Here is a 16579-nt window from a genome sequence, read left to right as displayed (position 1 = left end):
GACACTACTAAACTTAACTACGTGTCAATGTTTTATCAGGAGTCAAGACTATTTGTTTCTATCAAGAACATTACTGTCACTATATATAACTCAGTGCCACAGAAAGTCCTACAGCTCAGTCAACTGAGTACCATGCAGGGAGACAGACATTTGCATATATCTCTGTGTGTGTGTGTGTGTGTGTGTGTGTGCGCGCGCGCGCGCGCGCGCGCGCACTTCTTCCTACAAGATTGAAAAAGGAAATCTATTTCGAAAGCTAGCCAAGCTCTGTACCTTTTATTTGTGTACCTATCAACGATGCAGCGCTTCTGTCTTTCAGTAAGCTGTCTCCTTGATTCCTAAATAATTTGTAATTCTCAAACAGAACTTTCCGTACATTGTTATGTATATACCAGTTATTAAATGTACATATTGTAAATAAATTATTAATATGTTACCTTTTAGTAGGGGTCTGATTTTATGTATCGGCCCTTTCAAATACTGATACATCAGTCACTTTTCCTAGTTTACTATAAGTGGATAGATAAAAAGATCTACGCACCAAGCAGCAGCAGAAGAAAACACACATAAAAGTTAAGGAAATGTGCAATCTTTCAGAGCCATTGGCTCATTCTTCTGGCAGAAGGGTTGGAGGGAAAGGAAGAGGGATGAAGGAATAAGACTTGTGACGTTTAAGAAATGGGGAGGGTTATCAAAAAGTTGCCCAGAACTCCAGAGCAAGAGAGACTTACAAGATAGGAGGGGAAGAAAAGACTGGTTGTTGGGGACTGCCTCACGGTAGGCACAACATGTGGTCAAACAAAGTGTGCATGACATCAGGAGAATAGGCATGTCCACACACAAGCCACAAGTTGATGGCCAGGAACAACACAGTCAAAATCAGTGTGCACAATTGCAAGGTCATCATCAATAAGTCCACTGGAGAGTATGTATTACACATCAGGAGTTAAGACAAGTGAAGCCAAGATAGTCCACAGTAATCCTTACATCTGTTGCTGTTGCTCACCCACATCACCAGCTGTGAGCCGATGTATCACTCCATACCATGTCAAGCGACCTCACCAGTCATCTGTGCGTATCGGTACATCTGGTAGGATTACAAGTGTAACTAGCTCAATATAATCTGTATTGGTACTGCCACTGTCTCTTGTCTGACAAAAATGGTACTTCAGTAGTACTCATGCAGTTCTCCACAAATGAGCTTTATTTCTGTGATTGTGAGTCACTTGTCAGATAGTTTCTATGCTTCTTCTCTACACACAGTATATTGCATATTTCAGTAGCAAATATTCATGCTCATTACTTTGCTCTGGATGACAAAAGTTCCTCATTATTTATTGACATCATCATATAGCTGGTTTTACGAAAGACTGTTCTGGTGGTGCATTATTCCTGTGTTAGAGTTTTAGCTAGTGCGATAATCACTATCCAAGAGTCACCATACAAAGATTTTCTCTAAGGCCTGTTCTTAAAATGGCCCAGCAAAGTAGCTATGCAGCCCAGTAGATTTGTAACAATAATCATTTTACCATGTTACTTCATTTGTTAATTCTTCTTTAGTCTAGAGGAATACGAGGTTTCAAAATTCTAGCATCAAGCACTGTCCATTTATTTCAAAAGAAAAACATTATATATATTTCATATCAAAAATTTTTAATCAAACAGAGATCCAACTCAACATTACTTTGGACTGTTTGAAACAGTACAAAGTTTCAAAAGCATAAGAACAAAGTAGTTTAAAACTTATTATTAATTCCTGACATAGCCTGGCTGGAAAAAAGTGATCTAAAAGTTACGTAAAAAGTTACAAAACATTAATAAAATCTTTAATAGTCAAGATTACAAGTGAAAAACACGAAATGATAACTAGTTTCAGCTGATTATACAGCCGTCTTCAAATTGACTGTTAAAACATGTAGTATTTGCTCATGTGAGATCTGTCTCTTACATGATTGCCCACTGTGATGCTGACATCTTTGTATCTTAGCATCATTTTACAAGCAGACACTGCATGCTTTTATATTGGTCTGCAGGTAGTGAAATGCAATATAGATGGTTTTTGGTATAGTATCAATGTTACATTTCTTGAGGGCAATCTTTAACCTTCCGACAATTGATGTCAGTAGATCTACTTAGTAAAATTTCTCTTTACCACCATTCTTGACGTTTGCTGAGGTGGCCCTGCTACTTAGTTCCATTACCTGTGTTAAAGCAGTTTTCAAGAGAGCATTAATTGTCTTCCAAGCTACTTGAATGACACAAATGATTGAACTTTAAACCTTCTGTATTAACACCTTCTGTATTAACACTTTCTGTAGCAAAAACACTGTACATCAATATACAACCTTGGGTACAATGCAGGTTGACAGGTCTGTTTAAAACTTCCATGGCTTGGATAAGATTAAGACAAGAAGTATTCTCTACAAAAGCCAGTTCGACAGTCATTTTTCATTATTTTCATTGCAGCCGTGGCCTTATCTTTAGTCTCCTTGTCTTCTAAGTACCCTCAAACAAGGACGCCATGGAAAAAACAGCCCCACACAGCAGGTGAAAATGCCCACTCGCCGTCCTGTCTTGTAGATGTGATGAGTCCAAGACATTCTCCCATCTGCACATATTGTAACAATGTCTTCCATAGTGGGATGTCCCAACAGTTACTTACTACAGAACATCACAAACATCTTTCACTGTTATGGAAGGCTGGAAGTGGGGTATGTCATTTCACAAAAATGTTACACACGCTTCAGTGGCTCTATAATCAGCTGAAACTAGTCATCATTTAATGTTAATCATTTGTGACTCTGACTATTAAAATATTTTATTTAAAAAATGTTAAGTTTTATCAAAAACTGTTATATTCAAATAACCTGATTCCTATCCTCAAAAGGCTTTCATTAATATAATAATGATCAAGTTTCTATACAAACGTAAGGGCTCAATTTATCCGGTAAACACAGTAAGCATTTATCTCTCAATTCTCTGGTGAAAATTTTCCATTTTATGCATTATAACTGACACTGGGAAGGGGTATGAAAGGGAAGCAGTGGTTGGGAAGGGAGTGAGACAGGGTTGTAGCCTCTCCCCAATGTTATTCAATCTGTATATTGAGCAAGCAATAAAGGAAACAAAAGAAAAGTTTGGAGTAGGAATTAAAATTCATGGAGAAGAAATAAAAACTTTGAGGTTCACCGCTGACATTGTAATTCTGTCAGAGACAGCAAAGGACTTGGAAGAGCAGTTGAACGGAATGGACAGTGTCTTGAAAGGAGGGTATAAGATGAACATCAACATAAGCAAAACGAGAATAATGGAATGTAGTCGAATTAAGTCGGGTGATGCTGAGGGTATTAGATTAGGAAATGAGACACTTAAAGTAGTAAAGGAGTTTTGCTATTTGGGGAATTTAAGGAGATGGGACCTGGATAAACTGACTAAACCAGAGGTTATAGAGAGTTTCAGGGAGAGCATAAGGGAACAATTGACAGGAATGGGGAAAAATAAATACAGTAGAAGAAGAATGGGTAGCATTGAGGGATGAAGCAATGAAGGCAGCAGATAATCAAGTAGGTGAAAAGACGAGGGCTAGTAGAAATATTGAATTTAATTGATGAAAAAAAAAAAAAAAAAAAAAAAAAAAAAAAAAAAAAAAAAATGCAGTGAATGAAGCAGGCAAAAAGGAATACAAACGTCTCAAAAATGAGATCGACAGGAAGTGCAAAATGGCTAAGCAGGGATGGCTAGAGGACAAATGTAAAGATGTAGAGGCTTATCTCACTAGGGGTAAGACAGATACTGCCTACAGGAAAATTAAAGAGACCTTTGGAAAAAAGAGAACCACTTGTATGAATATCAAGAGCTCAGATGGAAACCCAGTTCTAAGCAAAGAAGGGAAAGTAGAAAGGTGGAAGGAGTACATAGAGGGTCTATACAACGGTGATGTTCTTGAGTACAATATTATGGAAATGGAAGAGGATGTAGATGAAGATGAAATGGGAGATAAGATACTGCGTGAAGAGTTTGACAGAGCACTGGAGGACATTAAGCCGAAACAAGGCCCCGGGAGTAGACAACATTACATTGGGAGAGCCAGGCCTAACAAAACTCTACCATCTAGTGAGCAAGATGTAGGTTTATGAGAGAGGCGAAATACCCTCAGACTTCAAGAAGAATATAATAATTCCAATCCCAAAGAAAGCAGGTGTTGACAGATGTGAAAATTACGGAACTATCAGTTAAATAAGCCATCGCTGCAAAATACTAACGCGAATTCTTTACAGACGAATGGAAAAACTGGTAGAAGCCGACCTCGGGGAAGATCAGTTTGGATTCCGTAGAAATGTTGGAATACTTGAAGCAATGCTGACCCTACGACTTCTCTTAGAAAATAGATTAAGGAAAGGCAAACCTACATTTCTAGCATTTGTAGACTTAGAGAAAGCTTTTGACAATGTTGACTGTGTAATGGATCTGATAGATGTGTTATTTGCTACCGGATTTGTCGATATCAAATATAATGAGGGAGGTTGTAAATGTTTTCTCATATTTTTGTCAGAATATTTTTTTGTGAATTGTAATTTGTCTTATTTTATGCTAATTTGCTTATATGTTCAAGAGTGACAGCATATTGATTAATATTAGCAAATGTAACGAAGAATATCAAAGAGACTGGTTACAACTGGAAGCTTGTGTGTTGTGTGAAATGTCTTTGACACTGGAGTCGTTTTTGACCGTAGTCAGTCGGCAGTGAACGCCCGGTGTGTGTGACAGTGGAACAACGTGCAGGTCGCTGTTATAATAATTTGCAAGTGAACAGGAAAAATGAATTATGTTATTATTTTTTATATAAACATCAAGAAGGAACCACATTCGACGAAATGGTATTTGAAGCACCAAAAATGAGACAAACGCATTGAACCAGGTCATTTCTGCAGCCGACGAAACAGCATTGTGGAATCATACTTGGCTAGACGACTGAAGCCAACACAAGAAGACAAATATCATCTTATAAACATTTCACGGAAAAGTGAGTACTGTCACGAAATATGCTAAATTCAAGTATATAAAAATAGTGAGCATATTTCAGCTGGAATACTCTTTCAAATTCTAAAGGTGGCAGGGGTAAAACACAAGGAGCGAAAGGCATAAGAGTCAAGGGGCATGAAAGGGAAGCAGTGGTTGAGAAGGGAGTTAGACAGGTTCTAGCCTATCCTCGATGTTATTCAATCTGTATATTGAGCAAGCAGTAAAGGAAACAAAAGAAAAATTCGGAGTAGGTATTAAAATCCATGGAGAAGATATAAAAACTTTGAGGTTCGCCGATGACATGGTAATTCTGTCAGAGGCAGCAAAGGACTTGGAAGAGCAGTTGAACGGAATGGACAGTGTCTTGAAAGGAGGATATAAGATGAACATCAACAAAAGCAAAACGAGGATAATGGAATGTAGTCGAATTAAGTCGGGTGATGCTGAGAGAATTAGATTAGGAAATGAGACACTTAAAGTAGTAAAGGAGTTTTGCTATTTAGGGAGTAAAATAACTGATGTTGGTTGAAGTAGAGAGGATATAAAATGAAGACTGGCAATGGCAAGGAAAGCATTTCTGAAGGAGAGAAATTTGTTAACATCGAGTATAGATTTAAGTGTCAAGAAGTCGTTTCTGAAAGTATTTGTGTGGAGTGTAGCTATGTATGGAGTGAAACATGGACGATAAATAGTTTGGACAAGAAGAGAATAGAAGCTTTCCAAACGTGGTGCTACAGAAGAATGCTGAAGAATGCTGGGTAGATCACATAACTAATGAGGAGGTATTGAATAGAATTGGGGAGAAGAGGAGTTTGTGGCACAACTTGACAAGAAGAAGGGACTGGTTGGTAGGACATGTTCTGAGGCATCAAGGGATCACAAATTTAGCATTGGAGGGCAGCGTGGAGGGTAAAAATCATAGAGGGAGGCCAAGAGATGAATACACTAAGCAGATTCAGAAGGATGTAGGTTGCAGTAAGTACTGGGAGATCAAGAAGCTTGCACAGGATAGAGTAGCATGGAGAGCTGCATCAAACCAGTCTCAGGTCTGAAGACCACAACAACAACAACAACTAATCTATGGGACCATTGGGGGGAAGGTACAAAGGAAACAGGTTTCGCATCTAGTAGATGAAGTGGTACTAATAAATTCACGCCCATGATGTGGAAAGGGCTTCTTACAAAGCTGACGAGTCTTCAATTTCTACGATTGTAGTATGTAAGTGCAAATGTTTTCTAGAGGACCCGCTGCAATTGCTGTTGACGATTAAGATGCCAGATACCACACCACCTGGACTACATTTAGCAAATAAAAAATGTATGCCTCAACCCAGGATCAATCCCCTGATCTCCAGCATGCTAATCCAAAACTTTACACACTGCACCAACTGCACAGTACAACCAATATGTACTCACAGAGGTAGTCACCATACATGTGGTTACAGTGTTGCCAGATTGTCACTCTTTAACGTCCTTTTTCTGGAAGATATACTCGCCAGACAAAATTTTGAGAGAGACTTTTTTTATCACTGGCATGCGAGGTGTCATGCTGCGAAGCCTGAGTGTGCGAATTTCCCTTCACCCTGTATGTAAGTATATTTCAAATAATATTTCCAAGTGTCGTGTCTATTGGGAACATAGGACTGGAAGAGTAATGGAGGACTCTAAAGGGTTAAAGAAAGTATTGAGAAGCGAGTGTAAGGAGTGAGAGGTATTCGAATTTAGGGTACATAAAGATGTATGCTAGGGCAATGGACTATGAAGCCTACTCAGCAAGGAGGAGGAGGGCGCACCCAGCATTGATTGGATGGAAAAGGGCAGGTAGGCAGACCCAAGAAAGGCTGACCTATACTGTGCGGGCAGGGGCACCAAGAAGGGGATTGACCCGTACAATAGTATATCAGGATTTTGTTTAAAGGGGCGTACCTACCAAAACGGAAGGAGGAAGTGCTTTCATAGTATCAACCCATATGTGAGGTATAGGTTCAGTGCCTAAAGGAAAAGGGCAGTATCGTGACAAAAGTCACACATTTGTGAAGATTATTCTGGTAAGTTTAAATTCTCATTCCCACTCACATTGTTATGTTTGTGTGAAGTTACAGGAATTGAAAAGAACACCTTTATTTACCCAGAGTTCCTCTAGACTGTAAAAAGTATTGAATAAATCCATACTTAGAAAAAGTAGCACACGAAGTAAGGGCAAACAACAGCATACACTTGGGTAATGCACACTTGGAATTTACAATTGGAAAGGGAACAGAAAGATTCTTGTCCTTACAAAGTTTACATTGATCAAAAGGTCCACAATTATAATGGTATTAACATGGAAAAGGAAAGAGAGCTATACATGAAGTGACCTATGGCTAGAAAAATATTATATAAATTGATGGAAACATAAAGTAATTTTATATGAATACAATATTGATGAATATAATGAACATTTATAAAATATTGTGTGTTTGAGCTAAGGGGAGGGATATGTAGTTCCTCGAGAATTTCGGGGTAAATTCTAGAGACCCTCGTATGTCCACCGCCTCGAACATGCATTATTTTAGAGAGGAGTGTGGTAAAGTAGAACTGCGTCTACTGCGCTACAATTATGTGTGTGCAGGACGGACGTGTATCAGATAGGTGATCGGTGCGGGCAGGTAGTCGTCGAGCCTGCCTAAGAAGTTACATTTCCAGCACAAGGAGTAACTGAGACGGTGTGATGTCTACATTATTGTGTGAACATTTGAATGTTGTTGAAAGAAGAGAAGAGACAATTACTTATTCATTCTTTCTCTTACTTTCATAAGGTCCGGACAGTTGTCTTCTTAAACTTGGAGAGATTTGTAGACTTTATTTATGGAAAAATGAATGTGATAGTTTCTGACGGACCGGAAGGTGTCGAGCTTACAAAAAATGTTTTGGTTGTATGAAAACTGTTATGTGTGATGAAAATACAGTGAGATTGAGTTCAAAGTATTTTCAAGTGTACAGAGTTATTTTAAAAATATAGAAAATTCCTCCAAAGTAGCATCTTATCTTCGGAGAAGAAGTTGTGCAGAACATTGCAGCTGGCTATCCTGAAATGACATCGGCGAAGCAATGCCAAGTAAGGTCGATAGCCAAGGGGGAGTATGAGTCTTGCACACCAGTACCACACTGCCACCCTTAATCACCAGAAACTGCCAGAACCGGTCGGTACCGTTGGGCCTTCATGGCCTGTTCGAGCAGCATTTAGTTTAGTTCATTAATATAAAAATCTAGTTTATTAACTACTGTGTCAGCCTGCACAGGAAATATTTCAAAAATTGCTTCATCTAGATAACGAAAGAGAATACATTTTACTTTATGTCCCAATGGTGTATGGAAGGAAAGTGCACTTGGAACCCCATATTAGGAGGGGCAAAAAACTGAGCTTAATGAATAGCAAGTAAGACTGTTTATTGAAATCAAACAATGGAAACTCTAGGTTGGAACAACATCAACTACATAAGGAAAAGATAGCGTGCTACTCACTGTAAGCTGCAGACAGACATAATGGAAAGACACTTACATATCAGCTTTCGGCCAAAACCTTCTTCAAAAAAGGAAACAAACACTCATTCATCCACACAAGCAAGCTCGCTTCACACACAAGTGACCGCCATCTCTGGCAGTTCCAACTGGAACACATTCAGGGTTGCCACAAGTTGCTCCAAGTGAAATTCACTGATATTTCCCTTGGGCGCTGATGACAGTGCAGTTGAGCGCCCAACAAAACCAAACATCATCATTATCATTATCATCACTGATATTTCCCTAATTTCCAGAGAAGTTTTAGCATTTTTCCCTGAGAAATTTTGAGATCTCAAGGGTAAGTTAAGACGGAAGTTGACAATCTGTCTTCGCAGCTACAGTACAAGAGACAAAAGTGCAAGCAAAGAAATAAAAATATATACTTGCAAGCAGAATGGTGTTTCCTGTGTGAGCAAAAGTCTTAAATACTAACATCAACTCCTTTTGTAATGAACTGTTTTTAGATGAAGAAAGCAAGCCAAATGGTATATGTGTTTCATTAAGACCACTGACGTTATTTTATTTCAATAAAACAAAACACATTTGGTGACAAAAATATGCATTTCCATGGAGTCACAAGACAGATTTAAAATACTTTCACTGATTTGATAAATAACCTCAGAAATATGTAGGCCTCTTGAAAGAACTGTATATGGTGGGGAAGAATTGTATAAGCTGACACTGTAGATGATTGCCAATAAAATGGTGGTTCTACTATGTTCATTATTGTCAGTTATTACCCACTGTGTTAAATCTACTATTTCACAGATGTTTTGTGATTTTTCTTTCAAGAAATATAAGAGTACATAGTTCAAAAACCACCAGCAACTGATAACAATTTTCTTCTTCTTATCATCCATACTTTGTAACATATAAACCACTTTTGAAGTGCCAAAATGTACTAGAACAAATAAAAATGTCTATAAAATGGTACACTGTACAACATACTTGAGGTGAGGCAATCGCAATTCCTGAAATCAATTGCCCATGGCCTCTGGCCTGCTGAGGAGCACCACAGTCCTGGGTCCACATTACACATTACACCACATACAAAAAGACCCAGCCTGCTGGCAGATCAGTGAGACTAGATCTGACAGGCATGGCCTGCACATTAGTGGGAACTGAATGGCTTCAGATCAGCATGCCCAATCCATTACAAATACCTGCAGAAGTGGCCTGCAGTTTTGGCCCATCATGGAAATCCACTCATGTGGCCAACTATTCACGGGCCACAGGCAACATGTTAATGAAATGAGACAATGGTAATCAATGCATGCAACAGATAACTTGTGCAAATAGCCTGAGAATCAATAATAATAAGGATAGGTAGCAATTCATCATAAAGATGACTTCTGAGCCACAGACAGGCACTTAGAAAAGAAAATCACACTCTCACAACTAAATTTTCAGCTACAGCTTTGGTCAGAAAATGAGAGGATACACACATTCACACAAGCACTTAAAGACAACTCATGCACACATAACCACCGTCTCTGGTCGTTGCATCTACAGTCTCTGAGAATCATACCCAAACAAACCACTCCTCATGCCTCCCTGCCTCTTGGTGGCAGCTGCTAGAGTAGAGGCAAGAAATGGTGGTAGCATTGACTGCAAGCTGGGGGGGGGGGGGGGGGTGGTATGAAGGAAAAAGAGGTAGTGATGACAAAGTAGAGAAGCAGCACACATACTCAGCTGCACCCAGCCAGCGATGATGCATGACACCTCAGTAAACAAACCATTTCATCTACTGAGACAAAAACGAGATTTTTCCAGTGGTTTTTTTTTTCCCCAAATTTTCCTGATGTTTCCCTCACATATATGAAATTCCCTGATATTTCCCAATTTCCAGAACCTGTGGCAACCTGGCACTATCTAAGAAAATAGGAAGAAGTCACTGTACAATTGCATCCACATATATTGCAAGAAATTGTTAAGATTTATGTCCAGCAGATTTTGGCCCTCTCATGTATTGACAGAGAGGTGTATCAGTCTGGGCCAAGAAGCCCAATGTTGCGTGGAACATGTGCAACTATCTAGAGAAAATGACGAGTGGAGAACTTTTGACAGTCATCTAACAAATTTTCAATAAACAGTATAAGGAAAATAGATAATGCACTTTGGTCCAAGCTGCCAGAAATGGCAGTCAATTGTGTGGGAGGATGCTTGCTTCTGTGAATAAATGTGTGTGTGCTTCCTTTTCTGGAGAATGTTTTGGTGAAAAGCTAACGTGTAAATGTCTTTTCATTGTGCCTGTCTGCAACTCAGCATGTCATCTTTACAGTGAGTAGCAATATATCTTTTCCTTATACAGTTTATCAAAAATTAGGTGGGTGACTGGCATAAGTTTTACGCTTGTCATTTTCTCTAGACAGGTGCAGACACTGCTTGTAAAGCTGAGCTCCTCATTCGAGACTGACACACTTCACCATTAGTAAGTAGAAGGGCTAAAATACAATGGACTTAAATCTTAACAATTTCTTGCAAACAATTTCTTGCAATACCTGTTGATGTAACTGTACAGTGATTTCTTCCTCTTTTTTTAGATAAAGATACCATCATATGATGGGTGTTTCCAGGAGGAGGACAAGCTGATTTTTTAAGTGGAGTGTGTCCTAATAAGCCAAAATGTTACTTTTACAACCAAGTTCTCTACCAAATCATGCCTTGTTGGGGAAGGTGTGTTATATTGAAGAGTGGATATGCAGAAAATACATAGTCATCAAATTTCTCAGTCACAGTTACCTTTTTTCAAAGTGATAATAAAAATTTTATGACTACCACATGTAATTTGTGTCAACTTTCTTTATCACGTATAACATGAAGGCAAGAAATAAAAATTGGTCCAGCAGTCATCAAAATGAATATGGAAAAATGCCCAATAATCTGTTGTGAATCCCATCACATGAATTAACTCCACACTCTATATATAATTCCCAAAATCTTAAACAGGTAAAGTACCAGGAACGGAGGCAATCCTTCACCAAAAAACACACCACATTGTAAGGAAAACCCTTAAAGCAATGACAGAGTCTCATTACTCAGTCTATTTTCTTTCACATTACAAATTAATTGCTAAAAGTTATTCCAAAACTGATTAATGATGACAGGTATGCTGGACAATAGTCTTTAGCAACAAGTGAATTTTTTTACAGATGACGGGTAAGTGCAACATAAATTAGTGCTTTATGTGCAAATTATTTACACACAGTGTATGAATCATTGTGGAAGTCAAGTAATAAACCTTCTCCCACTTACAGGTGACACAGTAGACATTACTTTGTTGTAATATGCTCTTAGCTGAGGAGGTACAGTCATTTGAAAAGTCTGTTGGTCTGTTCCTGGTAGCAACCCTCGACGACTACAGAGATCCTCCTCTTCCCGTTGCAGGTGGTTAATCATACAATACATGTCTGTATCAGCAAATCCATGTGGTGACCTGTAAGTTGGTACGCAACCAAAAGCAAGGTATATAGTAACTGCTCACTTCAATTTTCTCATCCATAAGCAGCTGACAAATGTGTCTGAGCAGTTTGTACTCTTTATTATGTTGTAAACAGAACTATGTCACTGGTTAGTAGATGGAATATCTAATAATTATCACACGAAGTGTGTTTTCTAATTAGATGGAACGCAAAACAATGTGAAGTCCATGTACTGCACAGAAATTACATCAGTAAATCACTGCTGCTTGGGAAAAAGTTGGCAGGATTTGATTACAAAATTTAAAAAAATTACATTTGACACAAAAAAATGCCTTTGAATAAGTGGTATAATACATATGATTTAGTAAATGTACAACTAGCAATACAAAAACTGGTTGTAGCTGAAATTTGAACTACCCACTATGATACAGAAGAAACCAAACACATTAAGGGTGCATCTTAGTACTCACAAAATTAAAGAACACTTTTAAACATGAAATTGAAAAAAAAAAAGAAATGCCTTCTTAATACACATTATCAGGACATATCCTCAAAAGATACACAAGTAAACTGTGCCACATCATTCCCAGAATTATAGGCCTAGAAAACACAGCTGATGTCATAAGATGAAGTTAAGTATAGAATGACAGCAAGGAACAACTTAATGTAGCAATGTTTAGCATAATCTCTTCGTACCTTAGTGCAGGAAGCAACTGTGTGACAAAAGATTTTGGTTGAAATCTCACACACCACACAACTGTTTGTGATGACTTGTTTAGTTTGTAAAAAACATGAAATTAATAAAATGCACAGTTCTTGTTCTTAAGAAGATATTTCCTGCCCTCAAACGCCATATCATACAGCTCTTTCTACCTTTTCATCAACCTCTACGCACGCACGCACGCACGCACACACACACACACACACACACACACACACACACACAAACCACAACCACAACCTGTCCAACTACAATGTGCTGGCAACCGGGGACGGCAGTTTTGCAAGTAGACGGTGTGAGAGATTGTGTCCTGTGGAATAGTGTGGGGAGCAAGGGAGCAGGGAGACGGAGGGAGGGTTCAGGAATGGTGGCTGACTTCTTGAAGGGTGGCAGCATGCAAGAGGGATATAAATGTATAAGAATGGGAGAGTTAATACTTGTAGGTTTGTAAATAATGGGTGGCATGGCTCTTTCTGATGTATAGTACACATATTCCTAGTGATTTCTTCCTGTATTTTTAGTATCTACACTACGTTACTTCAGTTTCTCCAAACACAACACTATATCTAATAACAGATTAAAAGTAATTTCTACGCAGTGGTTTTTGTGTCAGTGTAAGTAATGGTTGACAATATTTGCTTTGCAAATGCAAAACTGCCCAGTTTGTTGTTACCAGTATTCAATATGTGTCTGCCAGCTCAAATTTTTAACCTAATTTAAACCTAAGGATTTGACTGAGTCAATTTCTTCTCTATCTTGGTTGTTGTCAATAAACTGGACTGTTTTGGTTTTGAATTGCATCAAGTGACTCCAAATACAGTAATCACATGCTAGGGCAAGTGTCCTGTAAGCAATCTCTTTTGACGATTGGTTCATTTTGAGGATATCAGAAAACACATTCAAAGTCTGTCACCTACTCGACCTAAAACTGAGCCAATGTCATCATTCCAATTCATGGCCCCAGAAATTCTTACTACCAGGTATTTGCATGAACTGACTGATACAAATTGTGACTCATAGATTTGTAGTTGTAGGATATGAAAACTTGCATTTTGTGAAGCGCACAATTTTACATTTCTGAGCATTTAAAGCGAGTTGCCACTCTTTGAACCACTTTAAAATCTTATCAGGATCAGACTGAATCTTTGTGCAGCTTTTCCAAATATTGCTACATTATGGATAAGTGTATCATCTCACAAAGTTGGAGGGTACTACTAAAATTCTATGCCAGATCATTAATGTACAATATGAACAGAAAGGTACCCAACACACTACCATGAGGTATGCCTGATGTTACTTCTGTATCTGACTCTCCATCCAAGATAACATGCTGCAATTTCATGCAGAACTCCTCAAGACAATATTAATTTGCTATTGGATTCATTTGGGTCCTCACTAGATGCAATGTTTCAGTCTATTGCAACAAACTGACCTCCCACAGGTTCTAATCAACTCCTGTGGTACACATTCTATGTGCCATTACAGTTTCCCTATTCTCCACTTTCAGTTTCAATAACTCTCAGCTCCAAGACAGCTGTATAAGAGAGATGTGAGTTCTGGGACTTTGCTATGAACACCCCAGCAGTTAACAACTAACATTTTTAGCTTTTTATCTACTGGGAGGTCTCGAAGATTCCACAAAACTAAGATAATAACAATACGCATTACAGACATACTCTGTCACCCAAGTGATCATTTGTGTTGTATACTGCATTTATTCAAGGTAACTTTACAAGTCACCACTGTGTTCCATAATGTTGTATACCCTGAGAAATCTACAGATGAACTCTACTTTGGTCCAGACGAAAGAATCTTGATAAATTATTGACATGATGTTGTAAATCAACAACTGTCTGCACCTCAAAAATGAACTAGCTGTTTTCAGTACCAGTCCTCAGAAGGAGCCAAGAACTGTCTCAAACCCAAGTGACAGACATCGTTGGTGCCAACATGAGTGATGATTTGCAGTTGACTGCATTCAAGGATCCCTGCAAAATGGCTCTTTCCCCCACTTCTCCCCCAGCCACTGCTGTGTGACAGTTTTCTGCCATACAAGGGTTCTCTATTGTCCACATCTAAAACAGATTTAACCCGTCAGTACACACAGGTGGTCTGTCAGACCAAGGAGGATATTTTCACATTAATGCAATGTTGAATGTTGTTTCCAAGAAGCTATCTTCTCAGTACCTTTAAGTGAGTGTAATAGGAGTCATTTGGTATGGTGTACCTGGTTGTTGTTGTTGTTGTTGTTGTTGTGGTCTTCAGTCCTGAGACTGGTTTGATGCAGCTCTCCATGCTACTCTATCCTGTGCAAGCTTCTTCATCTCCCAGTACCTACTGCAATCTACATCCTTCTGAATCTGCTTAGTGTATTCATCTCTTGGTCTCCCTCTATGATTTTTACCCTCCACGCTGCCCTCCAATGCTAAATTTGTGATCCCTTGATGCCTCAAAACATGTCCCACCAACCGATCCCTTCTTCTAGTCAAGTTGTGCCACACACTTCTCTTCTCCCCAATCCTATTCAATACCTCCTCATTAGTTACGTGATCTACCCACCTTCTCTTCAGCATTCTTCTGTAGCACCACATTTCGAAAGCTTCTATTCTCTTTTTGTCCAAACTATGTATCGTCCATGTTTCACTTCCATACATGGCTACACTCCATACAAATACTTTCAGAAACGACTTCCTGACACTTAAATCTATACTCGATGTTAACAAATTTCTCTTCTTCAGAAACGATTTCCTTGCCATTGCCAGTCTACATTTTATATCCTCTCTACTTCGACCATCATCAGTTATTTTACTCCCTAAATAGCAAAACTCCTTTACTACTTTAAGTGTCTCATTTCCTAATCTAATCCCCTCAGCATCACCCGATTTAATTTGACTACATTCCATTATCCTCGTTTTTCTTTTGTTGATGTTCATCTTATATCCTCCTTTCAAGACACTGTCCATTCCGTTCAACTGCTCTTCCAAGACCTTTGCTGTCTCCGACAGAATTACAATGTCATCGGCGAACCTCAAAGTTTTTACTTCTTCTCCATGAATTTTAATACCTACTCCGTATTTTTCTTTTGTTTCCTTTACTGCTTGCTCAATATACAGATTGAATAACATTGGGGAGAGGATACAACCCTGTCTCACTCCTTTCCCAACCACTGCTTCCCTTTCATGCCCCTCGACTCTCATAACTGCCATCTGGTTTCTGTACAAATTGTAAATAGCCTTTCGCTCCTTGTATTTTACCCCTGCCACCTTCAGAATTTGAAAGAGAGTATTCCCGTTAACGTTGTCGAAAGCTTTCTCTAAGTCTACAAATGCTAGAAATGTAGGTTTGCCTTTTCTTAATCTTTCTTCTAAGATAAGTCGTAAGGTTAGTATTGCCTCACGTGTTCCAACATTTCTACGGAATCCAAACTGATCTTCCCCGAGGTCCGTTTCTACCGGTTTTTCCATTCGTCTGTAAAGAATTCGCGTTAGTATTTTGCAGCTGTGACTTATTAAACTGATAGTTCGGTAATTTTCACATCTGTCAACACCTGCTTTCTTTGGGATTGGAATTATTATATTCTTCTTGAAATCTGTGGGTATTTCGCCTGTCTCATACATCTTGCTCACCAGATGTTAGAGTTTTGTCATGACTGGCTCTCCCAAGGCCATCAGTAGTTCTAATGGAATGTTGTCTACTCCCAGGGCCTTGTTTCGACTCAGGTCTTTCAGTGCTCTGTCAAACTCTTCACGCAGTATCTTATCTCCCATTTCATCTTCATCTACATCCTCTTCCATTTCCATAATATTGTCCTCAAGTACATCGCCCTTGTATAAACCCTCTATATACTCCTTCCACCTTTCTGCCTTCCCTT

The 16579-nt window shown here is 38.8% G+C and overlaps 1 protein-coding gene across 2 annotated transcripts in view; it reads right to left on the bottom strand.

Annotated features, from left to right (window-relative positions):
* Window positions 1-16579, bottom strand: part of LOC126484217 (meckelin) — a 221669-nt gene that overhangs the window by 35231 nt on the left and 169859 nt on the right. For both annotated transcript variants that reach the window (XM_050107630.1, XM_050107631.1), the window contains exon 12: window positions 11821-12001. In XM_050107630.1, coding sequence (XP_049963587.1) covers window positions 11821-12001 — 181 coding nt within the window. The remainder of the gene's footprint in view (window positions 1-11820; window positions 12002-16579) is intronic.

Source organism: Schistocerca serialis, chromosome 6 (assembly GCF_023864345.2).
Source record: "Schistocerca serialis cubense isolate TAMUIC-IGC-003099 chromosome 6, iqSchSeri2.2, whole genome shotgun sequence".
Lineage (NCBI taxonomy): Eukaryota > Metazoa > Arthropoda > Insecta > Orthoptera > Acrididae > Schistocerca > Schistocerca serialis.
Note: the sequence above shows the minus strand (reverse complement) of the source record. Positions and strands in the feature narration are given on the sequence as shown.